We start from the raw sequence: 26,735 nt of genomic DNA, 5'->3' as shown, positions 1-26,735 counted from the left end.
AGCGTGAATCAAAGTGTGATTGAGAGAGCACCCAAGTAAGCCTCATACAGGATGTATGATCGCGTGAGTGAGAGTGAATGAGTACAGTTAGTACAGCCATCCCCCCTGAAGTAATACCGAGAGGTAGTTCCTGGGAGGAATGATGGCGGAGCCCAATGGAGTTTAGTCGGTATTAATGGCTGGTCACCATTCGAGTCCGACACGCCCCCAGTGCACCCCGTGTGGTAGATTGGACCCTACCGTTAGCACGTGTACTGGGCTAGGACATAAAGGTCTTCTCCTTTGTAAAAAAAAAAACATCGCACACAATGTTCGCTCTGGTTCTGTGCTCATATTAAACCCACCGTTCGTGTATGAACTCAAACACTCGCTAGTTCGCCTGCACAACCGAACCCCATGTACGTACACAGTGTGCGTACATATAGGTTTGTGGTACCAGTTTTCTATTTCTCACTCTCCTCATCACTAACGTTGATTCTTTTTTTTCCTTGTGCGAATCGTCGTCGTGTACGTACCCGGTGCACGTACACGGATGTTTGAACTAGAGTTTGCACATCGTTCGCTTGGGTACGATGTTCGAGGCGAACTTGTACATCGTGACGAAGCATGTTTGAGGTTGAACGCGTGCACGGAATTTTGTACATAGGTACAAAATTGTGAATGTTCATGGGAAGCCTGAGTTGTGCGAGTACATCGTGTACGTAGACGAATGGAAGATACGCACCAAGCAACGCTAGCAATGATGGGCGGAGCGAAAGAGACAGCTAGTGCCACAACGCTATGTTTACCATGTGCACACATGGAGCTCGACTGTACAGTATCTACAGTTAGTGTAGGAAACTTACTACTCATCACAAGCCTTCCGTGATGAGTGATAAGTCTGCTCACTGACTGCCGAAGCGCTCTGCTTTCCGTTCAGCAAGCGACTGAGCTTGTCCGACCAAATCTGTTTCTTAAATAGTCGATGATTACGTCATTTGTAGCAGCGTAGCACGCGAGAAGCGCTTAATTTTTTGGTTCAAATGCATGGTATTTTGACTATGTAATTCATTATTTCAATTTTAATGCCTTAATATCAGAAATCTAAGGTTTTATTTACTGGAATCTACTCGTAGAACTATTTCTGAGTGATTTGTGCAAAAATTTCGATAATTTATCGTGAAATGGGTGAATTATAAATGTTTAAAACCTGACTTTTTGTTACATACCAATTTTGTTTGATTTGCTAAGTGCACCCGCATATCGAAAACAAAGACGTAATCCTACATTAAAATTAGGGTGTTTCTTAAAACTAAGTTTTATTTATATAACTTTGGCTGTTTTGATTTTTCATTAAGATGAATTTAGAAATACTTTCAGATATTTTGAAGGAGAACAGTTTGTCTGAATACATTGGACCTCTAGCTTCTTTCGTTACAAAGTTATATAAACTTTTTACTAAAAATTAGCTATTTTTTGAGTAAATGTTACAAGATATACAAAAAGATCGTATTTGCCATTTTTTGGTGATCTATACTACAAAGTATGATATTTATTATGATTATGATATGACAGCAACGTATTTAATGTTAAGTGCCCTAAGCAAAGAAAAAATATATTTTTTGTATAAAAGTTCGAATAATTTTGAAGCGGAAAAAGTTTAGTAGTGGGCGTTTCAAAACAAATAATGCACCCTAAAATTATCGTAAAGTTGTCTAAAGGTTTTTTAGTGCACAATAAATACTAAAAAAGTTTTTTAAGGTACACCCTAAAGTTTACACTTGGAATTGTCGTGCGATGGAAAGTATAAAAGATAGTGTGCGTTTCTTCAGCAATTTGTTCTAAAATATGTTGTTCTATAACTTCATCGAAAGCACTCAAGCTCTATCTCGAACTGTTAAAAAGTTCAATATTAAATCTTGCTAACATTAGAACCACCCTGTCTTCTATTTAAGCGAAAAGAAGGGCATTGCAAAGCACAGCAACTTTTCAAAACATATTATAAGGCTGAATCATTTAGCATTTGCAAAAAGTTTAAGTTCCTGCTAAATTTACATTGTTGACCAATGTAGAATGGTGAGAATATTCTACAGACCAGAACAATAACTAACAATAAACCCGATGATGTCAAGTATGAAAAGATATATTACAGCAGTATCAATTATGATAACCCTGAATTACTATTTGAAGGAGAAAATTACACTAAGCTTTATCCAAGAATGAAGGGAAGTAGTATCGGAACAAATTAGTAGTAATATTTGAAACTGTAATAAAAGTACATCTTCTTCAGGAAATTCTCATACAATTACAATAAATTACTTATACATTAAGTAAATACATTTCTAACAAAAGCTATGATAAACTTTGTGGCAAATGAATCCTGTGTACAATGAAATTAAACCTAAGCTCTGTCTTAGCAATAATCATTGAATACCGCTCTATATACTTCACGACTGTTCTACTGCTAACATAAGCACAACGTTCAGCACACAATCAGTTACGATATGCCGCCGACCGTGATCCTCTCTCCGAACGCACCCTTCCACTCAGTTCCCGTTCTGCTCCTTTTTCAGCGGATTTCCATTCTCGTCGATTTCCACCGATGGCACTAGGGGTGGCTTGAAGCCACCGTACTCGATCCGCAAGCTCTTGCCGTACGATGGACTCCTGCGGAACTTGACGTCACTCTTGACGGCCCAATGATCTTCCAGCAGCGGAGTCGGTCCGACGTAGTCGTCCCGGTAAATCTGCTGCGCAACCGATTGCGGCTGCTGCTGTTGGTACGATGGGCCCTGGTAGGTAAGTTTGCCTACAAATTGATGTGAGTGATCGTTTAACGGTTGGTAGCTATTGTAGTGGTATTGGTAGGGATTACCGTTGAAGGCGTCTCCGGAGTATTGCGCGCCGTAGAAGAATTTCTGCTTCTCTGGGTAGTGATGTGGGAGGACGTTGAATTGGGCGACATCTACGTAAGTGGGAGTCTGGATCGATGCACCAAAGTGGAGGTCATTCTTTGGGTATTGGCTGTGGAAGTAGAAATTTTTGGCTTCGAGGTGTTGAGGTTTCGGGTGCGAGGGGGCTTTGATGAAAATATGTTCGGTGAAGTGTTTCTTTTTACCACCGAAGAATTTGTGGAAGTCAAACAATTTCTCGTGAGTGGTTGTTTTGATGATAGCGTGTGTTGGTTTCGGTTCGTGGATGGGGACGGGAACTAGTTTTTCGACTGGATATGGAATGGGAACCCCGACGGGAATTTCTACCGGATAGTGGACCGGAACTTGAACGGGAATTTCGACAGGGACCTGGACCGGGTAAGGAACAGGACGATCAATGAACTTTTCGACAACTTTCTCAACCGTTACCGGGACCGGAACTTCAACGTGCTTCTCGACCACTGTTTCGACGGGTCGATCGACAATCTTTTCTACAATCTTCTCAACGGGAACCTCGACCGGATACGGTCGATCGACAACGTGAGTGACTGGGTATGGTACTTGGACCTCTTTTGTGATGATTTTCTCAACTGGGACCGGACGATCAACTATTTTCTCAACGAATTGAGTTACGGGATAGGGAACCTGAACCTCTTTGGTGACGACTCGGTCCACCGGGTAAGGTTTTTCGACAATTCTTTCAACGGGAACCGGAACGGCTACGTGCTGGGTTACAGGACGGTCAATGTAGTGATGGACGGGTACTTGCTTCTCGACGGCGTATGGAACTTGAACGACTGTTTGCACTGGTTTTTCCACAATTTTTTCAACAGGATACGGAACGGGCACCTTCTTCTCTACGATGCGATCGACCGGATGGGGTACTGGTTTTTCTATGTAGACCGGTTGCTGAATGATTCGATCAACCGGTTTCTCGATGTAGACGTTTTGTTTTACAATTTTTTCGACAGGTTTCTCGATAAAAATGGGCTGTTGGATTATTTTAGTGCGAGATCCAAACTCTTGTTGTTTGGCAGGTTGTGGTTTCTCCTGATCCACCAGAATATTTTTAATGTTAACACTTTTCTGGATCTCAACAAGAGTCTTCTTCTCAACATTTAGATCTTGTTTTGGTGGCTGCAGAATTGCGTCTAGGCAGTCATCGATATTTGGCTCCGAATTCGAAAGCCGCAATCCAGCTTGAATCGGAGCTAGATACTTGTTGGAGACAGGTTTCGGAGTTACTGCGGTGGTTTCCTTTGCCGTGTAACGAGCAGTTGAGGAAGGTTGTTGTGCTGTCGTGGTTCGGAAGCGAGTACTGAGTCGGGATGCTGTCGTTCCTCGACCTTTGGTAGACAAACTGATCGGTCGAATTGTGGTGACTTCGTGTTTGATCAGCACGGGAGTTGATTTTTGGTCATCATCGCATGGTTCAGAAGTTAACTCGTTCGCCGGGAAAATTGTCTCCTTCAGGTACTGACCTTTGTTGTGATCATCGGATTCACCGATAATTTCCACGTTGATCTGTTTCAGGTAGTTTTCCGAACGATCCCCGGAACGATGATTTCTAGCGGTTCCTTCGGGCATTTCACCGACTATGATCGGCTTTGCGAAGGACGCCACTGCCAGGTTGTCCGCTAACTTCTGTTCATTCTTTCGGCTTTCGCTTGGTTCGTTATCAACCGGAGCGTCAACCACTCCATTGTCAATAGACGATTTGGATTCCTTTGCGACGGCTTCGGTTGGTTCTTCTTCAGCGTTGTTGATACTTACGACATCTTCGTTGCTCACCAGGTTCTGTGTGGAGGATACTAGCTTCTGAATGCCTTCTTCGTTTAAATCCACACCAGATTGTTTCTCTGTGGTTGTAGCAGGAGTCGTGGCAGCAGCATTCTCCTGAGCAACAGCAGCGTCCAGAGTCGGTTGCAACAGTGTCACAAGCTGCACCGGTACGGTGTTCGGATTAAATAATATCTGACTAGACTGATCGTTGGAGTATCTGAAAATGAGAAAAGATTAGCAAAGTTTCCCTGCCATCTGAAAATCAGAAAACAATTCACATTACCCAACGAGAGGCTGGTAAACGAGCGGGGACTGTGACAGTTGCTGCTGATGTTGTTCTTGGTGTTGCTGCTGTTGTTGTTGTGAGTTCTGAACGTGATCCGAATAGTACACGTAATAATTACTGTTGGGTCCAAGCGATATCGAATGTTCGTATTGGATTCCTCGTCCCGGGGAAGGTGGCAGGTTCATTACCGGAGGCGCCGATTGGGGCTGAACGATCGCGAACAGCTGCAATGTGGGCGGAAACAGTTTAAAATATCAGAAAGGAATATCGAATTAAATATACCTGATCAGGCGGAACGGTGGGCAGCAGCATCGGAAGCGTCTGAGCCTGCGTTGGTAGGTCATTCGTCGGAGGAGGGGTTTGGGCGCCTATCCGCAGTACGGATGCAGCCAGTATCAATGCAATCGTTGTCAGCATCCTGGATCATCTAAAAGCACGATCTGCAGAGAAAAGGAAAACGTTGCAATCATCATGTGGCTAGTTAATTGTATGGTCGGTTAATGTTTTTTCAATTGTCGGGCAGAATTCACTTCATTCCGAATAAGACTGCAGGTCGTGAACGAACGTAATTACTGTACTTGGAGAGGAAAATTAAATGCATGCAGTTTAGGCCTCAAGCAATGAGAATATAGACATGTAACTTTCGGAATTATACCTTTCCAGGTAGTTTTGTTTATCGGGGGTTTATGGGCACAATTAAAATACATTACTATGCTATATTTCTTCTTAGTGGAGAACAATTTCGGCAAAGACTATTTTCCTCCATTGAGGAGAATTGTGTTAAAAGAGCACAAAAACTATCTTTAAATTAGTTATGGAATTTGCGTTTGAACTTCGTGTCATCAGAATCCGACACTAATTTGATAACAGGACTGTGTTGGCTCGTTTTTATCGGCGGTTTTCTATCCTCGCTTTAAACAACTAGTTTCATGAAACTATCGCAATTGCATTGCCCAAAACATTCATCAATGTATATGCAATTGGTGAGCACATTCATCGTTTCAACATTAGCGTAAAAGTATGATACTTAACAACTAATGAAAGTATTTAGCAAACTTAGGTACGGACATAGTATAGTTGATAAATCCCGTACACGAAAACGAGGCGAATACTCCTATAGCAAAAACCTCTATAATCGAAGGCAAGAAAGCAAACTCAGCCGACAACAAATCGATAATCGAGCTGCAAAGTTTTGGTACTAACGGGTGTTGAATAAAAAATGAGAATAATTTAAATACCTTTCTGTAATTAAAGTAAAAAGCGTAAATTTTTTTCTCACCAAGAGAATTGCTCTCTGGACGCCCTAGAAATGGATGGCATGTTTCTTTTCGCTCGAGTGCTGTCATTTAAATCGAAGATGGCGTCGAAATAGTAAGCACTCCCCGTGCGTGTTGTACGGTTTTACGAAACGCATGGTCATCGTGGAAAAAAGTTTACGGTACACGGTGTCTTTGTCGAACAACTTTATTCAAAAAAATTCGGCATCTATAAAACTTCGGAATATGAAAGAATGGACTTTTCCCTTTCACTTGAAAGTAAAATTAAAATATTCTATCGGGGGTTCTAGAACAACTTTTTATTTTAAAGTTTTTTGATTGAAAACTTAAGTTTTTTAATGAAAGTAATTCGCATTTTTGCTATTAATTGGTACTATATACATTCAAAAAACACTAAAAGTGAGAATCTGATGAACAATCCTACTGTCTACAACTTCGTAGAATGCTATAAATCGATATAAAATCACTCGAGAAAGTTATTAAAATTTTATCAGTTTTTAGGTGTGCGCGGGGCCTATGGATTAAGAAGTCGATTAATCAGGACTTACAAAAAATGTTGGGTTTAAATGAACAGTAAATTCAGATAAATTTCAATGTATACAAAGTCCCATTCTCAGCAGAAAAAATATATGTTCAGATTTCTCCGGGTCTTGGGCGAAAATGACACTTTATGAAAAAAAAAGGTGTGGAAAGGTGTTGACCAAATTTATTCGATAATCTTATACCTTTTCAAGATGTTGATTAATGTAGTAACGGATTTTACCATGCCTTTTTCATTTCTTTTCTCGCTCTAGAAGATAGCTTATGTAAACTAGAATGACCCTTCTTCCTGATCCTATCCTGCCTGGTTAAATACAATTGGCTTAAATTCAAAGCTTTATATTTGAATGAACTAAAGTAGACAGTCCGAGTCATTGTAATAAATGACTGATTTTATTGCAATTTTGGGTTGAGAATCCTGTTTGTCTTTATCAATATTAAAATAAAGATGATTGAAAAAGAAAAAAAAGCTCTTCGAGTTTTGGATCCATGATTGTAATCATTTGGGGTAGATTCATTTCATCAGAATTTTTAGGTGCAGATTTTGGCTTGTCCTCAAATTTTATTTCCAAATCTAACACACTTCACATAATCATAGAAAAAAGAACAAAACCAAGTTTCATAATTTCCTTTAGGAAGAAATTCCGGAGTCGTCACTCTTTGTACACGGATCACAACAGAAAACGCACAAGAAAATATCAGGCTGGACCATACATTCAGTAAATTCTCAAAGTAATACAAGTCTGTTTGTTGAAGATCTCCCTCATAATATGGAATAAGAGCAAAGACAACATATCAAGAAGACAGTTCAGTTCTGAATCTGGAGACATTAACAGCAATACGTCTTTCGAGTAAAGGTGATACTTTCTATATCTACTTTTATATTGAGATCGCTATCTTCGTACAATAGACAAAACCTTTATTTCTCATTTACTATTGCGATTTCTGTTCAATGTACAGCGACTCCCAAAAGTACTTTCGAGACGAAACCGTGCCCGTGAGCATAGTTTACCGGCATATCTGAGTGTGGAGTGGAAGGCCGGTGGCGGCCGTCCGGCGAAAATAATGACGAAGAAGAAGAACGAAGCGTTAAAAAAGCTGTTCGACAACAAGGACGGAACGAGTTTGCGTGACGCCGGCCGAAAATATCACTGCTCCCATACCTTGAATCACCGAACCCTCAAGATGAAGGACAACATCTGTCGGAAGAAGACTCGGTCCCCCGAGTACACGGACGAGCAGATAGCGATCGGAAAATCGCAGTGCCGGTGGATGACGAAGAACTACCGCGGGACGTCGTTCATGCTGGACGACGAAAGTTACTTTCCGCTCTCGAAAACCCACATTCCAGGAAATGACAGCTACTATTCCATCAGCGACAAGTCGGCCACACCCTCCGAAGTAAAATATAAGTAAATTTTATACCCTCCGAAGTAAATTTTATTGCCGTTCTTAAAGGAGCATCATACGGATGGGAAGGACGTCTTCTGGCAGGACAAGGCGTCTTCCCATTACGGCAAGAAGAGGAGCATCTTGAGCAGAAAAAGTGCGTGCCGAAAAAAAAGAACTCGACCAACTTTCGGATCCCTCAGTGCCCGAGTGTACAAAAATAATTGGTAGGCCAAGCATACGAAGCAGTTAACCACCAGGATCTGGAATTGTATCCGGAAGGTGGACGTCAGTGCTGTGCAGCGCTCTTGTGAGAGCATCGCGACTAAGTTATTTTGTTTCGATGAATTTGTTAGAGGGAATCATCTTATCGTACGTTACTGAAAAAAGTCTCTATTGATCAAACTTACCCCGGTGACCAAAAATACCCCGTTTTACGGTACCGCTCAAATTCCTGAGGGAATGCTCAGCAGCGTTGTATTTTATGAGGAGTTTATAGGTACGATTGTTACGCAAACAATCACATCCCCAGTAGAGCGTTTTGATTTATTATTCAATACAGTTTAGTTTCGATCTTAAAAACTGGTATATGCCGTCGTTCCTTTTGATGCTTCATTTGAAACACGCTTAAAACTGTCTTATGTTTTCTGCACTTACACTCAGGTTCAATCGACTGGGGAAAATAATTTCAAGTCAAGTGGAATGGTTCAGTTCTAGATTCATAATTTTGACAGTTCTGTAATATAAAACTGAACATTTTAAAACTAGAACTTACCCTCAGCTATACTTTGAGCGGATGTTCTCTTTGATTTTAAATGCATGCCGCGTCATGTATTAAGCGTTACTGGACTCAAAATTACCTTTCTCTAGTTCAGTTCTGAGTTTCTGTGCTGCCTCATGTGTTTAAAAGATAGCTCTAAACCTGTTTCAAATTGTGCAGTAAATATAACGACGGTGTACTGCTTATAATCGCAAGTTAGTCCCATGTAGATAGGAAATCCCGTGGAACATGGGACTGACTTGCGGTTATGGGCAGCGCACACCAATTTTAATTTTTAAAGAAAATTATTTGAAATTATAAAACAAATGGTTATTCTTGGGATGTGAATTTTTCAGTTCAAGTTCTGTACAAAGTAAAACGCTGCAGAACGTGCACTAAATTTGCACATTGAAATTTGATAATTAATTTGATTTGTTTACCTATTAAACGATTTGAAACACTAAATCTAAAGATTGTTTACATAAGTTTATTAGTACATTATTTAAAATTAAATGGGAAATGAAATTTCATATTTCGTGGAAGAACTGAATGTATCCTTTGACGAGCGTGGGCTTCCTCATCATAGTCCTCAATTTGGAGCTATTGGTTTTTAATATATTTTCACAGACTACCCTATTGTTGCTGAATGGATCAGCCAAATTTTCAATTGATCGATTAATAGCAAATAGATTTTACATAACTGGTATGTGTAAGCGATTAAGGGGGGGGGGGGGTGTAAAACATATCGTTCACAAAAATATGGCTTTACAGAAAATGTTAGTCTATTCGGTCAATTTTTGAGGAATAATATAACATTTGAACAATATTTCTCCAAATTTGCATTGCAAAATAATAAAAATTAGGCGAGCGACGGTGTATCAGGAGGCAGCTCGAAAAAATGCGATGTACACCATCGCACAGTGGCGGATTTGATTAAAAACCTGGCCAAAAGTCGAAAATTGCATGGTAGTACTTAGGGTTCTAGGATACATATTGTTCCTCAGATGATGCTGCCGCGTGTTATTTTAAGTGAAACGCTCCAATATTTCCATATTTGAGGTGTTGACACATTCAAAATGTTTAAATCATCGCGTTTTGCTCATATTTTTATCGAGCGCTCAAAATATCAGTATTATTCAAATGTAGCTGGATTTTGATAAAAGTGCCGAATTTGGGATAATGGAAAGTTATGCTGACGGTATGTACTTTATTTATATGTATGAATATCAAAAGATATTATTTTATTTGTTTATAGAAAATGTCAATAACTTTCACGCTTTTGTAGCAAACGGTTTCAACACACATTTTTACTAAATTATTGAAATACTTTTTTTGTCCATGTGTGTCCACTATGTTTCAAGGCATATTGAAAACCAACGAGGTTAACAGAAGTGATCGTAATAGGTTCCAAATTTCAAAAATCGATTATGAATACCATGCTTACTCGTTGCCGGAAAACAGGGCCGTCGAGAGCCGCGTCGGGCCCCAAGGCTTGTATTACTTCCGGGCCCTTTTAAACCTAAGCCCTCTAGTTCAGTATGAGTTAGTACATTGAGAATCTCGTGAGTCCGTGGTTTCTACTAGTCTCCGGTTGACTCATATTGCCACATCCACAGATAGCGTGCCAAACAGGTGCATTTCGACAGATTCCTATTTCTATTAGCTACGAGTTTTTCAATTTGCTGGTACTCAGGAATCAGAAATAAGTAGCCTCTAGCTCAAATGGCGCATTCCCCATGTTGATCGGAGATTTATGCTTAGCCATGCATCGTCCTTTCATGATTTTCCTGAAGGGAAGGATTGGGGAAGTGGTAAGGTTAGGGATAAGGAATACATCCAAGAGACCACGAAGCATTATTTAATGGCTTTAGATATGTTCTAAATTCGCATACAAAACATATTCTTTACAACTTCATAGTTCTATGGAGATCATTAAAACACACTTAGTGTCGGAAAAGACGAAAGAATGTGCCAGAATAGGGCTAGTTCAGAAGCACCTTAATGGCTGTGAGCAATGTTAACATAGAGCTCTGTTTTTTTAAATAACTTACCTTCTTTATCGACACAGCAAAAGAAAAAATTACCTTTCGATAACGTACTCACCCTTTCTCTCTTCTTTTGTTTGACATGCCGACTGTTTAAATTGACGGTTTAGTACCTATAGAAATAAGATTCCATCTAGCACTATATCGACATACAGAACATACGCATCATACTAATAAGCTGTTGTAGATAAATTCTATGAAGCTTTTATAGAAAACTCTAAGTGCAAATATATAATCTTATAATAGTGCTTTAAGACACCGAACAATAACAAATATACCTATGCGTTCCAATAATCAGCTAAACTCGTATGCCTTCCTGTAATAAATGATGATGCAATAAACGTAAAATCAAAATGCAAATTCTGCACGATTCTTCGAAAAAAAAAATTCAACTAAACGTATAAGTAGAGTTTGGAATAAACCGAATATACAAGCAAATCTTCTCACAGATCAGTGATCAAACGCGTATACCACATTAAGATGAGCTTTTCGACTGTGGATAGAACCCCATTTCTATAGGCACTAAATCGTCAGTCGGCACGTCAAACGAAAGAAGTGCGGAAGGGTGAGTGTGTTAACGAAACTTTATTTTTTCTTTTGCTGTATCGATAAAGAAGGAAAAGTTATTTTTAAACGGCTCTATATTAACATTGCTGACAGCCATTAAGGTGCTTCTGAATTAGCTCTATTCTGGCACAATAAGTGTGTTTTAATGATCTCTATAGAACTATGACGCCGTAAAGCATATGTTTTGTATACAAATATAGAAAATATCTAAAGTCATTAAATAATGCTTCGTGGTCACTTGGGCGAGACCCAAAAACACCGTTCTATCTCAAAACAATGCACTTTTAGAAGAAAAATTCCTTGAACGTGCTATAAAAATACAAAAACACGAAAATTAGCCATTTTAATCACCGGGTAATTAAGGTCAGTCTACCTTCTCAACTCGCCCAGAGTAGAAACTAAAATTCATTCTGCTATAGATACACGGCAAAAACGACTGCAGACGAATTGTGTTGCTGTTGATTTTTGGAAATGTCCTGTGAGACCAGCTACTCGGAAAGTGAAACAATTACTAAATGTGCAGATTGTGCTCAGTCCGAGAGAAGTTAACGCCCTGCAAATGCACCATATCAAACATCAAAGGGCACAGTCGTTTGTTTCGCGGAAGAACGTGCAGCACACCAACGAAAACTACCACGTTAACAACATCATCCACGTATATATATATATATATATATATATATATATATATATATATATATATATATATATATATATATATATATATATATATATATATATATATATATATATATATATATATATATATATATATATATATATATATATATATATATATATATATATATATATATATATATATATATATATATATATATATATATATATATATATATATATATATATATATATATATATATATATATATATATATATATATATATATATATATATATATATATATATATATATATATATATATATATATGTATATAAATAGGCAAGGACTCTAGAGAGATGTGCTTACACGAATTATCTCCACACGCCCCGGACATCGTGATTAGCAAACTTATGTCAAGATACGGAGATGTGGCTTCCGTAAGAGCTGTAACTTCGCATTTTTCCGGGTGTCCCTAATGTTATTCTTGTGGTGAGAATGCTCCCGTAAAATCCAACTTTTTCATACGTAACCATTTTATGCGCTTTAACAAAAGCACTGTTTTGAGCGACTTAGTGGAATGTTATGCTAAACACTTTTACCGTTGTCTTCCGTTTTAATTCCACTATGATGTGGATCATAGCGGAATTAAAACGGAAGATAACGGTAAAAGTGATTAACATTTTAAGCGGATCAACCGAAAATGGGACGTTTCATCAGACAATACTGGTTAGGCAACCATGGTGGATTCCTATGCGCGAATTCTACAAAAAGACACTGCACAACGGAAAACTTTGTGCAAAAGCAGCTTAGAAAAGCCCAACTACCAAAAGCATACCGTTATCTTATGCCAAACTAAAACGGCTACAAAACCAATATCTACTGATCTGACAGTAACAAATATTCACTCAAAAACAATCACGCCCAGTGTCTCCAAGCCAACAACCGGCACCACCAACAAAGAAGCGAACGTAGAAGAGGACGGATGCGTTTGTCCGTGCGCTCGCATTTTTGTTTGACGCTCTATTGCTTTCTTGGAAAATACTTTGAATTGGCTTCTTAATACTTTGTAATGTATTCCGTCGATTCAAGCAATAAAACTCGGTTTTTAACTTGTCCACAAAGTAGGCAACTCCATTAAGAACGTTTGTTTGAACGAATATCAACTGTCAAATAAAGTTTGCATTTTTTATACTTTTATCATATAACAATTTAATAAAGCGAATGATTACAAAGAAATTAGTATTGCTATTTTTATTGCTCTTCTGTGTATACCGGACGTGTTCGCCCATCTTCCAAGTAAAAACGCGGGCCCCCAAATACGACGCGGGCCCCAGGGCAATTGCCCTGGCTGCCTCCCCTCTCATCGGGCCTGCCGGGAAACACTGACGTTTGATCATGCAAAGCAAAAAAAATATCTAAAGGTGGACTGTATGACTGGATACTACGAGCGAAAATCAGTAGAGTCGTGTAAAAGAATATTGGGATCCCCGGGTGTGATTTGGCCAAAAAAAACTCACTTTGGCGTACACTCCAGCTTGGTGAATTTTTTTTTTGAGAAGGTTGTCATTCGTAGTATGACCGCAAGCATTACAAAAAAACGTCGATGCTCAAAACTATACCAGAAAGCAGTACAAGCATGTTCTGACCATGTGTAGGAAATCGACTAGCTCTTGCGAGGTCAGGGAGCAGGGAGGTGTTAGACATAACGCTTTGCTCTGAAAGAGTTTTGCAAGAGCTGGGAAATTGACAGAAAATTGAAACTGAATTGTCTCTATCCAATCCTATATATTTATATTTTTCGATCATACATATCGTAATCCTAAATCTACTAAATTCCAGGGATATTTTCCAACAGTAGTTTTGCATACGACAAACGCATTCATAGTAGCATCCTACGAAGAAGATTATCCACCTCGTACTGTTAAATCGTCTACAGGAATCCCTTGGTGGAATGCTGAGCTTGAAAGAATAAAAAAGGATATAAGAAGAGATTGTGCCAATGTGCCCACACATCATTTGTTCATCGACTTCAAAGCCGCATACGACACTATCGATCGAGATCAGCTATGGCAGATTATGCACGAGTACGGATTCCCGGACAAACTGACGCGATTAGTGAAGGCGACGATGGATCGGGTGATGTGCGTAGTACGTGTCTCAGGGACGCTCTCGAGTCCCTTCGAATCACGCAGAGGGTTACGGCAAGGTGATGGTCTCTCGTGTCTGTTATTCAACATCGCGCTGGAAGGTGTAATAAGAAGAGCAGGGATCGACACGAGTGGTACGATTTTCACAAAGTCCGTTCAGCTACTTGGCTTCGCCGATGACGTTGATATTATTGCACGAAACTTTGAGAAGATGGAGGAAGCCTACATCAGACTGAAAAGAGAAGCCAAGCGCGTCGGACTTGCCATCAACACGTCGAAGACAAAGTATATGATAGGAAGAGGTTCACGAGAAGAGAATGAGAACCGCCCGCTTCGAGTTTGCATCGGTGGCGACGAAATCGAGGTGGTTGAAGAGTTCGTGTACTTGGGCTCACTGGTGACCGCCGACAATGATACCAGCAGAGAGATTCGTAGACGCATCGTGGCAGGAAACCGTGCTTACTTTGGCCTCCGCAAGACACTTCGGTCGAACAGAGTTCGCCGTCGTACGAAGTTGACCATCTACAAGACGCTGATTAGACCGGTAGTTCTCTACGGGCACGAGACCTGGACCATGCTCGTGGAGGACCAACGCGCACTTGGTGTCTTCGAACGGAAAGTGCTGCGTACCATCTACGGTGGAGTGCAGATGGAAGACGGCACATGGAGACGGCGAATGAACCATGAGTTGCATCAGCTGTTGGGGGAGCCACCCATCTGTCATACCGCGAAAATCGGACGACTACGGTGGGCCGGGCACGTAGCCAGAATGTCGGACAATAGCCCGGTGAAAACGGTTCTCAATTGCAATCCGACCGGTACAAGAAGACGTGGCGCGCAGCGAGCACGATGGATCGACCAGGTGGAAGACGATTTGCGGACCCTTCGCAGATTGCGTGGCTGGCGACGCGCGGCCATGGACTGAGTGGAATGGAGGAATCTTTTGTATACGGCACAGGCCACTTCGGCCTTAAACTGTTAATAAATAAAAAAGAAGAGATTGAAACCGGCGTCAACGTGATGATTCCAGGACTTTCAGGTCAGCTCGTAGGCCATATAAGAAATGTCCTAGATCTGCAGTTCGGGCTGGCTGACAAAATCTATGCACTAATATCGCTAGTCTGAACGAGGCTAGCAGATTAAAAAGAAATCTCTCAATATCAAAAGATTTTCAATTGAACTTCTTAAAAACCAGAGATGATATTTTCGTGGCGGGCGCATATTAATTACCACCGAATCGGTGAAGTGGGCAGTCGACAGCTTTGCACAATACAAATCGCCTGGTACAGATGCAATGTTCCCCGTGATACTGCATTTGATATTTTCAAACATGTCGTGTAAAGGATTATGCTTACCAGTCTTGCTACCGGGAATATCCCAAAAGCATGGCGAGAAATAACTGTTGGATTTATTCTCAAAGGGGGCACTCAAGCTATGAAGAAGCCAAGAGTTCGGGCCTGTCAGCTTGAGTTCTTTTCTTCTTAAAGCTTTGGAACGGATAATCGGTCATCACATCAGGACCGTCGGTTTAGTTGAATATCCACTGCAAAAAGCAACATGCATATCAGTGTGGAAAATTTATTTATTTATTTATTTGTTCGAGCTTCGGTAGATACCGCACAGATTATAAAAAATAGAACATATTTCTAAATTAATTAAAAATTCCTAATAGCTAACTTATAACTAGATTAGGTGACATTAAAATCGAACAGATGTGAAGTTTCGTTGAATTTGTAGCAACATCTATCCACTGGATTGTTTTGACCATAAACAGTACGATGTCTAGGAATCCACAAAAGAGGACGGTTCCTTAGAGCACGAGTAGGTACAAACACATTAATCCGTGGAAGAATATCTGGGCTGTCAATGTTATTACACAACATATCAAATATAAACATTCTTTGCAAGAATGTGCGGCAGAACTCTAACGTCGGTAACTCAAGCAGCATGCATCTATCGTTGTAAGGTGGTAGATGGGCAGGGTCGTTCCACAGCAAATTTTTTAGAGCATATCGCACGAAACATCTTTGTACGCGTTCTAATCGGTTTATTTGGACGTTGTGATGTGGAGCCCACACTTGCACAGCATACTCCAAAATGCTTCGCACCAATCCGCAATATACAGATTTTAGCGCGTAGAAATCGTTAAAACCAGCGGTATTTCGCTTCAGGAAACCAAGTGTTGCGAATGCCTTCGCCGTCGTTGCGGTGATGTGATCCGAGAATCTAAGCTTTCTATCAAAAAGCACTCCCAAGTCACGAATGGAGTCCACTCTTTCGATGACGCGTCAAGCACTCATAATGAGAAAGAGTGGATGATCGCCTGAAACTTATCATTTTACATTTGTCAACGTTTATCTGCATACCATTCAATAGGCACCATTGTTCAATATTAAGTACATCATATTGAAGTGCAGCAAAGTACTAATACTACTAATTTTCCTTGGTTTTGATATACTCTTCTAAATGAAAATCCAGTTAACAAATTTTCTATTGCGATTAGAGCTATGTTCACCTATTAAAACGTGTTAAGATATGTCTAAGCAACAACCTTTGATGATATGTGGGCATGTAGGGCCCATTAAATCAGAGTGTAAGTGATCTTCCTATGGAAACCTAGCAAAAACACGATTTTTGATTGGAGACACCTCTAAATCATGTCCAAATTAAGCCATTTTTGGCGAAAGTTTTTAAATTCACACCTTAAACAAAAATTTGAGCTGACCCATGTAGATTTCAAAACTTTTTCAAAATGTGGAGAGGTCTAATAAACATTTACGGGCATGCCACCAGCGCGTTTTCTGCTGTTCACTAACTTCCAGAACGTCGAGGGGTTGTTCCGAAGGTTGCTTTGGACGTGAGTTATATACTCGCCGAATGCACTATTCCGGGCTGTTTCGTATTGAAGTTCGGTTCGGCGAAGAACAGCTTTATTTTCGTCGGTCTTGTGACGGGAGTAACGCTTGCGATGTTTTCGGAGAATGTTGCGTAGACGACGAAGCTCGGAATTCCACCACGGATACTTGTAGTCCGTCTTTCGGTTGACACGTTTCTTAGGAACTATGAGGCGTAGTATCTCGTATAGAGTTCCGTAGAACACCGCGACAGCATCATCCAGATCGTTTCCACTTAGCAGATCGAACCAGTCAACAGCATCGAAGGCCGCAGACACTTCTTCAAAATTGCAGCGATTGAAGTCAAAATTGAGACCGTCGACGGATTCGGCAAAAGCGCCTTATGTTTCAACTTGCATGTTAAACCTCAGCACGAAGGGTTTATGGTGAGCGTCCAATTTGAGTATAGAGGTCGGAGGCTCGAGAAGTTCGACTAAATCGTCGTAGTTCACGAAAGCCAGATCGAGCGTCCGTCTATTTGCGTTAGTGAGCGAGTTGATTTGACACAGTCCCCCAGCGACTATCGTTTCCGTGATAGCTATCTCTTGTTCGGTTGTGGCATTTTCAGGCAGGTAACATCATCGAGATCATCGTCGACTATTCATCTGAGATGGGGAAGGTTGTAATCACCTACAATAAGTACACTGTCTGAGCTACTAGCTTTATCCAGAATTTGTTGAACTGCAGAGGAGTGGGCATTGTACAGGTCTGGACTGCTGTTCGGCCGCAGATATATACAACAAATATATAAAGCGCTATTTGGTAGTGAAATGCGCACAATAACTTGTTCCAACCATTCAAAACCAGGCATTGTTATTACAGTGCCGGTGAGATTATTTTTTAGCGCAATAAGAACGCCACCCCCGCGACGTAGTTGACTAGAGGAAGAGTTGCGATCGCAACGATAGATTGTGTAGTTCATTGAAAGTTCCGAGTTATGTATGTCAGCACGCAGCCAGGTTTCAGTGAGAACAATAACATCATAATCGCAAGAGGAAAGCGCCAGCAAGAAGTCCTGAGTTTTTGTTCTCATTCCTCGAACATTTTGATGATAGATGGACAAGAAACCGTCCGACTTAGAATTGGAATTGGCGGCCGACTTAGGATTGGAATTGACGGCTTAAGTGGGCAGGTGAAGCAAAGTTGTGCCGATGAAGTGTCGGTTTGGAGCTTGGCTTATTTGGACACTGGCAGTATGTGGCGGAGCAGGCTTTACTTTGCTGCCTTCGGTGTTTCTGCTATCGGTTGAGGAGGGGTGGGATTCCAAAACCCCTTGATCGTGTTATCTTCGAACTCGCGGAATCGGATACCAACGGGCCATGTGGAAGCAGTCATCGCTTTGTCTTTTCTATCAATAGGCAATCCAACTTTGAAGGAAACAAATGTTAAAGTGCGCACATCTCGTCCTTTAGGAACCAGCTTGTGTACTTCGACGTTGTTGGTGTCCAGTCTTGACTTGACCATTTCTGTTACCGTATCATCTGGTACCTGTGGCATTACCCCGGACAGGTACAACCAAAGCTTTGGCTCCCCATTCTGAGTAGAAGCTACTGCAATCGATGAAACATCACCTCCATGGACGTCGGTACCAGACAAAAGCTTTTTTGCTGGCCTTGTTGTGCGACCCCTCAATTCGCACGCACCTTCACATTGATGATCCTGGTGAGAATCGATACTGCAGGCGATAGAGATTGACAACGAACAAAAACGTATTCGAGCGAAGGAGTGAAGATCACGTGGAAGACGTTTCTATTATATTGATGCATGATCTCAAATGAACAATTTTTCAACACTATTTTTCGGTGCGGCTTTATTGTTTGTCTTGCTATTGCGGTGTGGACAATCCACTTACCGCCCACATCCGCACCGCGACGAACCCTAGTCAACACTATCTACCTTGTCTGGGTGCCTGAATAAATCCCCGACTACACACTGAGAACGTGCCATTTGAGCCAATATATTCTGATTCCAGATTCCTGAATACTTATTGATGTAATTCCACACTTTTCACGGGTAGCTTAGTAGATTTGATCATGTTTGAATATTTCTTTGTGCTAATCTTTCCGCAGTTGAGCGAGTGGTGTGGTAACTTACTTAAGACGCCGTGCTGCATTGCCCTTGGCTATCTTTTGAAAGGATATGTTGGACGTATTCTACATCAAAACACCTACCTTATCAATCAATAGTTTTCAGTTGGTATAAAAAAACAGCTCATTACTGTACAATCGACCCATAATCACATGATGAATTAAACATACCCTCGGTTTAATGAGGTTCATTTTTTGCTTTCGGACAGCTGAAACTAATTTAACCATGGACCATCCTACCTCCCATCGCCGTGTCGGAGAGCGACAATCAACTTATGAAGGGGACGCTTCTCCGCTCCAAATAAGACTAAAAAACAAACAAGATGTTCACACGTTGATTTCAATGATGATTATGAGGTATTTTCCGCTACCGCCGAACGACGCACCATCAGTGCAACGCCATGTCACGAAACAGCCAAAACTCGGCGGTCCTCAGCTATTACCCAATTTCGGAAGATGAACTTTCGCTGAACCACCGCACACAAATCACCTTGCTGGCGGTACCACCAATTAAAACTGATAAAAACTCAATTTCCTCGACCGCTCTGCGTGTGTGCGATGGCGACTGGCGGTATACGGGAGCGGCGGCGGCATCTTATCTGATGGAAAATATGAGCCCGTAAACCGGTCGAGCGAAGGAAGAGCAAGAAAGGTAACTTGTGAGTGTTGACGTTCGGGCCCAAACGCTTGGCAGATATTTTGGAACCATGCAAAATTGTACTAAATTTATAGTAGGTTTTCGTAGTTAGTACAATTTACGTTGTTGCGAAAAAGCATCAATACACAACTCGTTCAATTGATCGCATTTGAAAGATTCGATCTATGATAGAAATCACGGTAGATTGAGTAAGCTGTAATAGTTTGATATAAATAACTATTACAACGTCAACGGCGTTTGTAGGTTTTGTTTAAAATATCCCTAAAAAGTGTTTTCCAGCGCTTTCTGTTAGCTTATGATGATATGGTAAAGTGTAATATTTTTTCGAAAAAAGCAGGATTCAAAGTTTTTTAGTTTTTATACTAAATGGGCTTAAGGGGTTACATATTGTTGTATGAGAGAAATTTGAAGTTGGGGAATTATGGTTTAAACCAACACCTTAGGCTTAACCCTTTTTCAGAGTTACCACAAAACCAATTCAATTAGTTTTTCCACAGAATTCTTCTTATGAAGATTTTTAACAAAGCCTAATTTTGTCAGCGCTTCAAAAAATTATTTTCATCAAGAATTAGAAAACAAAGTGACTTCTTCGGGGCACTGCGAATAAAACCGAATAAACCCCATATGCGTAAGATCGACATACCCCCTATAACTTCTTTTCTCTACACTTTTGTATTAAAAATGTAATATGTGCGTGTCTAAAAAAGTGTAAACAAATATACATAAGCATGTGTGATGCAAATACGTGTTTTTTTACAGTTTCAACATGTAGTATAGGGAAGGGAGTTCGAATGCGTAGTATCATAAGAATATTTTATACTATAGGATTATTTCTTGATATGGATATTCCCAGTAATCCTTCCGTACATCATTGCAACATTCAGCGTCATTTTATTTCGTAAGAGAAGACTTGTTAGTGTTTGCTAACAAGTAAATTCATTCCCAGTGACATACACTTCTCAGTAAAGCTTGTTCAAACGTTGATTTGTCGGCACTCTGATCATCAGCGATCTACCGAGGTATACAAAAGATCATTGTCTCACTAGCTAGGACAAAACAAGAGAAGACTAGAAATTCGGTTTGATGAGCTTTTTGCAGAAATGGCAAAAGCTTCAATAGAATCTACACCCAAAACTCGGCCGTAAAACCTTTACGGTAATAAGAAAAAAATGCTCTAATAGCAAGACATTTCATGCTAAAACGGTCCCAACAAAAAATCTTTAAAACGGCAATACCAACACATTCAAATCTTCTCTGCGTCGCACTCATGTTTCATCAATTCTTGTTCAATAAATATGTTTAATTTGATGAGCTTTTTGCAGAAATGGCAACTTCGATAAAATCTAATAATCAAAAATTTCAATTTTTGATTTTAAAATCGACTTATAAGAGACAATTAAAATAAAAGCATTTACGTGTATTTCTATTATTTCCATAGTGTGATAGTAGTGTAATTGGAGTATCACAAAGATTCCTAGCTTTTCGTACTGAGTCACAAATATACACAAACATCTAAGTAGTGGTGGTCATCGCGGTGCAGAAGCAGGTAGCGAGCGAGTGATGAGTACATGTGGAACGGCTGACCAGCATACTTTTCACGTTGGCCGGTCGTGCAGAGTTTGCCGCGGAGAAAACGAGGAAATGGTGAGCTGCGACAAGGGTCTCAAATGGTTTCACTGCCTGCTACACACGCTTCGTCCAGAATGGAGTCGTCCGATGCTCTCTCGTCGCCGCCAAAACTAGGGTCGCGCCATTGAAATACCATACGATCCCGAGGTTGGAGTGTGAATCTGCAGTCATCGGCGTAAGGCTCGCCCGGTCAGTCGTCGATTCATTGTCCTTTCCCGTAGACAAACTCTTTTATCGCACGGATTCCAGGGACGTAATCTGTTGGTTGGACTCCGATCATCGCTGATATTCATCCTTCATCGCATCTCGGGTGAGCGAAGGTGAGGAAGCCACAGAGGTGCACCATTGGCGTTGGGTCCCGATTAAACTTAATGTTGCAGATGATGCTACAAAATGGGAGAAGTCTCCAGATATGACTCCTAGTTCGAGATGGTACAACGGCCCCGACTTCCTCTGGTTGCCAGAAGGAACATGGCCGCAACAAATGGGGAGAGAAAGCAAAACCGACACCGAACTTCGTCCGAACCTGCTAGCTCACTTCACAAAACCAGATAATGCAATAAATGTCTCCAGTTGGAAGCGAATGGTTAACGTTGCTGTTGGTGTTCATCGTTTCCCTGCGAACTGCCATTTGAAGAGCCGAAAGATGCCCATCATGAGTGGACCTGCTACTTCGGAGGAACTGCTGGTCGCCGAACGCTACGTGATGCGCCAAGCTCAACGAAAAGCCTACCCAGATGAAGTAGCCATCCTCCTTAAATCCAAGCCGTCTGTTCCAAAATCCTGCCCCCCGTACAAGTTGTCACCCTGGATAGATTGCCATGGGCTATTAAGAATGCAAGGAAGGATCAGTGCCTGCGCATTAGCTACTGAAGATGCTAAGAACCCAATCATTCTACCCCGTGACCATCACACTACTAAACTCATAATTATACACTACCATAGAAAATATCTCCATCAAAATCACGAGACCGTTCTGAACGAACTGCGTCAAAAATTTTGTATTCCCCGACTACGCAATGCCTATGCAAATGTGCGCAAAGATTGCCAGCGTTGCCAAAATTACCGTTCGATCCCGCAGCCACCAATGATGGCAGACCTCCCATCAGAAAGACTCGACGCCTTTGCTCGCCCGTTCACGCATGCAGGTATTGACTACTTCGGACCATTGGAGGTAGTTGTAGGTCGTCGAGTGGAGAAACGTTGGGGAATGTTGGTCACGTGCCTGACCACCCGGGCGATTCACATCGAGGTGGTACACACCCTCAACACCGACTCGTGCGTCATGGGCCTCCGCAATTTTGCAGCACGTCGAGGAACTCCAAGAACACTCTACAGTGACCGTGGTACCTGTTTCATCGGAGCTAATCGGGAGTTGCAAGAAGCTGCAGCGGAGATCAACCTAGAGGAAGTGATTAAGGAGTTCAGCAGTACAGAGACCAGCTGGAAGTTTAATCCTCCTTTATCGCCACACATGGGAGCGTTTGATCGGAGTAGTGAAACGGAACCTGATGTCAATTCGTTCCCTGAGGAAACCCAACGATGAAGTACTCCGAAACCTGCTAACCAAGATCGAAAACACCGTTAACTCGCGCCCCCTGACCCATGTTCCGGTGGATGACGAATCCGCACCTGCTCTCACTCCAAATCACTTCCTTCTAGGATCGTCTGACGGCACAAAACCACTCTGTACTCTCGACGATAGTGGTGCTTGGCTGCGGCGGAGCTGGCGAACATCACAGGTATTGGCGAACGAATTTTGGAAACGCTGGTTGAGCGATTACCTGCCAGAGATAACTCGTAGAACAAAGTGGTACGCGAACACAAAACCAATCGAGATTGGTGACGTGGTGATTATCGTCGACCCCCAGCTACCCCGGAACCTGTTGGCCCAAGAGGAAAATAATCGGTACAAACACCAGCAAGAAGGATGGCCAAATCAGAGCAGCAACAGTAAAAACCGCAACCGGTATCTACGAGCTCCCGGTGGCCAAGTTGGCTGTGTTGGATGTTCGGCGCGAAATGTTGTAAGCCAATCAACGTATCGACATACTGGGGAGGAGTGTCACCTGCGACCAGCGCAAATGAACGCACCGAACCCCAATTCGCCCGCGTGACACAGATGTAGACACCTTTTTATAAAACACCTTTGTTTAGATCCCCAATTCAACCCTCCCGAACTAGTTCGCTGGGCAACTGAAAATGATAGGTGCCAATACTTGTCACTGAGGTGAGTGGGAGGTCAGAAACGATTAAACGGACTTTGAAGTGTGCACCTAATTCCATATCCTAAACTTAAATCTATGCTAAAATTAAAACTACTGTGGAACTTAATTTGAACTTAATTCTACGTTAAAACTAATGAAGTGAACTTAATAGGTAAATTTGATTTATATCAATAATTAATAACACTTATAGATAATTTGTACAAACAGTGCTGAATAATCCCACGCTATCTTACAACGAATACCTAACCTTAATCCATAAGTTGGTGATAATCGGTAAGAAATACCAGAACCTGGATCATCACATTTATATTATAATTAAAATTCTTATCAACTACAGGAACTGAACTATGGAACTAAACTTACCGAGCTAATTGGCGCGGTTTAATTTACAGCTAAAGGGACTAAACGTGAGTTAATCGTCTTATTATATTTAGCAAATTTATACCTAAATTTACAGTTTATATTAATGCTAGCTTATAAAACTATTACACATCCGTAGGAATATTATAACCTCTCACATATTGAAATCGCACACGACGGTTGTTTTATTTGAGGTTATACTACCGGAATCCACCCCTTACATTGGTTGACTATCGCCAACAAGCCCTATGGGGTTGCACGAAACTATAGATGTAGGACTACACTACTTAATGTAAAATATTTATTTTCTAAATACATTTGGAGTAATAATAAATCAAATATATTTCTTACTATAGTTTAAGCACAACCAATCAACATCGAATGTTACATATTGAACAAAACCTTATTGGTTATCAGGTCAGTTCATTTGTAGCAGGTGATCGAATCCGATTAAACTTATTTGAGAAGATCGGTAGAAAGAAGACAGAAAACCGTAACCGAACTAATATCTGAAACTAAATCTTTATAGCATCAGCTTTTGAAAATTATCAAAACTTTCGATTAGACATTTTGTCTAAATCCGCGTAAATTTGTTGCTGACAAAGTTTATGCTTTTGTGTAACGAAAGCACAGATTGCTATCATGCAGGTTACGCATGCATCCGTTAACAAACAGGGATACCGCATTGAAATCTGTGTTTCGGTCAAAAATATCATTTTACCATCCGTGATAACTGAAACAGGAAAAAAATCTGTGATAAATTTCCGTTAAATCTGTGAAAAATCGCAATATTTCCAAAAATCTGTGAAATTTTCATCAAAATGCAAAAAATCTGGAGAACATACAGAGAAAGAATGACCGGAATGGTGAGAATAAAGACCACTGTACCTAAAAATAGATAACGAGAGAGATTTGGTCCAATCGATGAGAGGGAGAGCTGACGGTCTGCTTATAGTAGACATTGGGGGTCAATGGGTCAATTAGGAGGTATTGGAGGCTGTGGCGGCTATCACGAAACTGTGGGGAACATGTGATAGCATCATCACAGTTCCTCGATGGCGGAGTGGTTAACGCACCCAACTAGAGACTAGGAGATCGCAGGTTCGATTCCTGCTTGAGGACATATCTTTTCTCAGTGTTTCCAATAAAATATTCGCCGTTTCTTCATTCTCACCGTTCCGGCAATTCTCTCACTGTCTGTTTTCCAGTGGACACGTTCATAAAAATCCTTGAAAAAGGAAAAAAAACAAAGACTCACGTCCAAACAAGGAATATACAAAAAATCTGCCACCTGCCAAAAAGAATCTGTGATCAAAAATTGTGAAAAAAATCTGTGACATTACAAAAAAATCTGTAAATATGGTAACCCTGCTAACAATGTTAACCGTGTTTGCAAACGGAGCTCAATGTACAAGCGATTTCGTGTACGAATAATTGTGTTCGAGATTATACCTAAAAATGTTCTGGAAACAAGCACAACACAAAGGAAAGAATAGTGTTTGAATGGACAAGCTCAGTCGCGTGTTGGACGGCACTGGGTAGCGTACATCCACAGCCAGTGTAACGGGCTTCTACCTCAGTTACACTGGCTGTGAAAACACACAGCGCAGTGATCTCCTTCGCGTGTCGTTCAACAGACAATTGAGCTTGTTTGGCCAAATCCGTTCTTTGAATAGTCGATGATGACGTCATTCATAGAAGCATAGCGCGGTAGGTACACAAATCTGACGCGCGGGACTTGAGAAGCGCTTTTTTCTGTGAGTAAATTAGCGAAATTTTCACTAGGTTGAACATTTTTTAAATTTTTAATGCCATGACATCAAAAATCCTTGGGTTTATCTATTGGAATCTATTAGAAGTATTTCGGGGCGATATGCGCAAAAAATTGAAAATTTATCGTGAGATGGTTGAATTATATGGGTTTAAAATTAGATTCGTTACATACCATTTTTGTATAATTTGCAAAGTGCACCCTCATATCGAAAAAAGACGTAGTCCTACGTCAAAAATCTGGTATCCCTGGTGCCTACACTACTATAGCATCACAAACAAAACGCGTTTTCAATCAGGTTAAGTTCGCTAGAAATGCGGACAAAAAATCAAGCAAAACAACACACATACAATCACCTTATATGTGTCCTGTTAGGCATGTTTTGTACACATTTGGTGAAAGGATAGGATAGTTTTATTTGTGGGTACTTTAACTTTGTTGTCATTCGTCCCTGAGTTGGTGAAAATACTTCGGCATAAACGCATTTATTCAAACAATATTTTTGATTTCAAAACATGTTCAAAAATGAGACATATTTATAGCGTGAGGGTAAAATGAACATGCGGTGGTGGTAAAATGAACACCTTCTAGTGACCTGCAAAATGTCCTGTATGTATGCTATGCGTAGTGTTGGAAGTATTTTCCGAGGCCGAACAATATTAATGTGTGCATACACACAGGGCATTTTGCGGACAAAAAAAAACTTGTCACGGACTAATTAACTTTTTATGACGTAATATTAATCAATTTTCAATTTACAGTGTCATCCGGTACCAGTTTC

General features: G+C 40.7%; 1 protein-coding gene across 1 annotated transcript in view; it reads right to left on the bottom strand.

Annotated features, from left to right (window-relative positions):
- Positions 1–2,352: 2,352 nt before the first annotated feature.
- Positions 2,353–26,735, bottom strand: part of LOC131692455 (titin-like) — a 48,882-nt gene continuing 24,499 nt past the window's right edge. Inside the window, exons 2-4 of the mRNA XM_058979511.1 lie at positions 5,263–5,420; positions 4,978–5,204; positions 2,353–4,911 (exon numbers count right to left, since the gene is read on the bottom strand). Of these exons, the coding sequence (XP_058835494.1) occupies positions 2,526–4,911; positions 4,978–5,204; positions 5,263–5,397 (2,748 nt within the window). The 5' untranslated portion in view covers positions 5,398–5,420 and the 3' untranslated portion in view covers positions 2,353–2,525. The remainder of the gene's footprint in view (positions 4,912–4,977; positions 5,205–5,262; positions 5,421–26,735) is intronic.

The sequence above is a fragment of the Topomyia yanbarensis genome, chromosome 3, assembly GCF_030247195.1.
Source record: "Topomyia yanbarensis strain Yona2022 chromosome 3, ASM3024719v1, whole genome shotgun sequence".
NCBI lineage: Eukaryota > Metazoa > Arthropoda > Insecta > Diptera > Culicidae > Topomyia > Topomyia yanbarensis.
The sequence above is the reverse complement of the archived record's forward strand: the minus strand, read 5'-3'. Positions and strand labels throughout refer to the sequence as shown.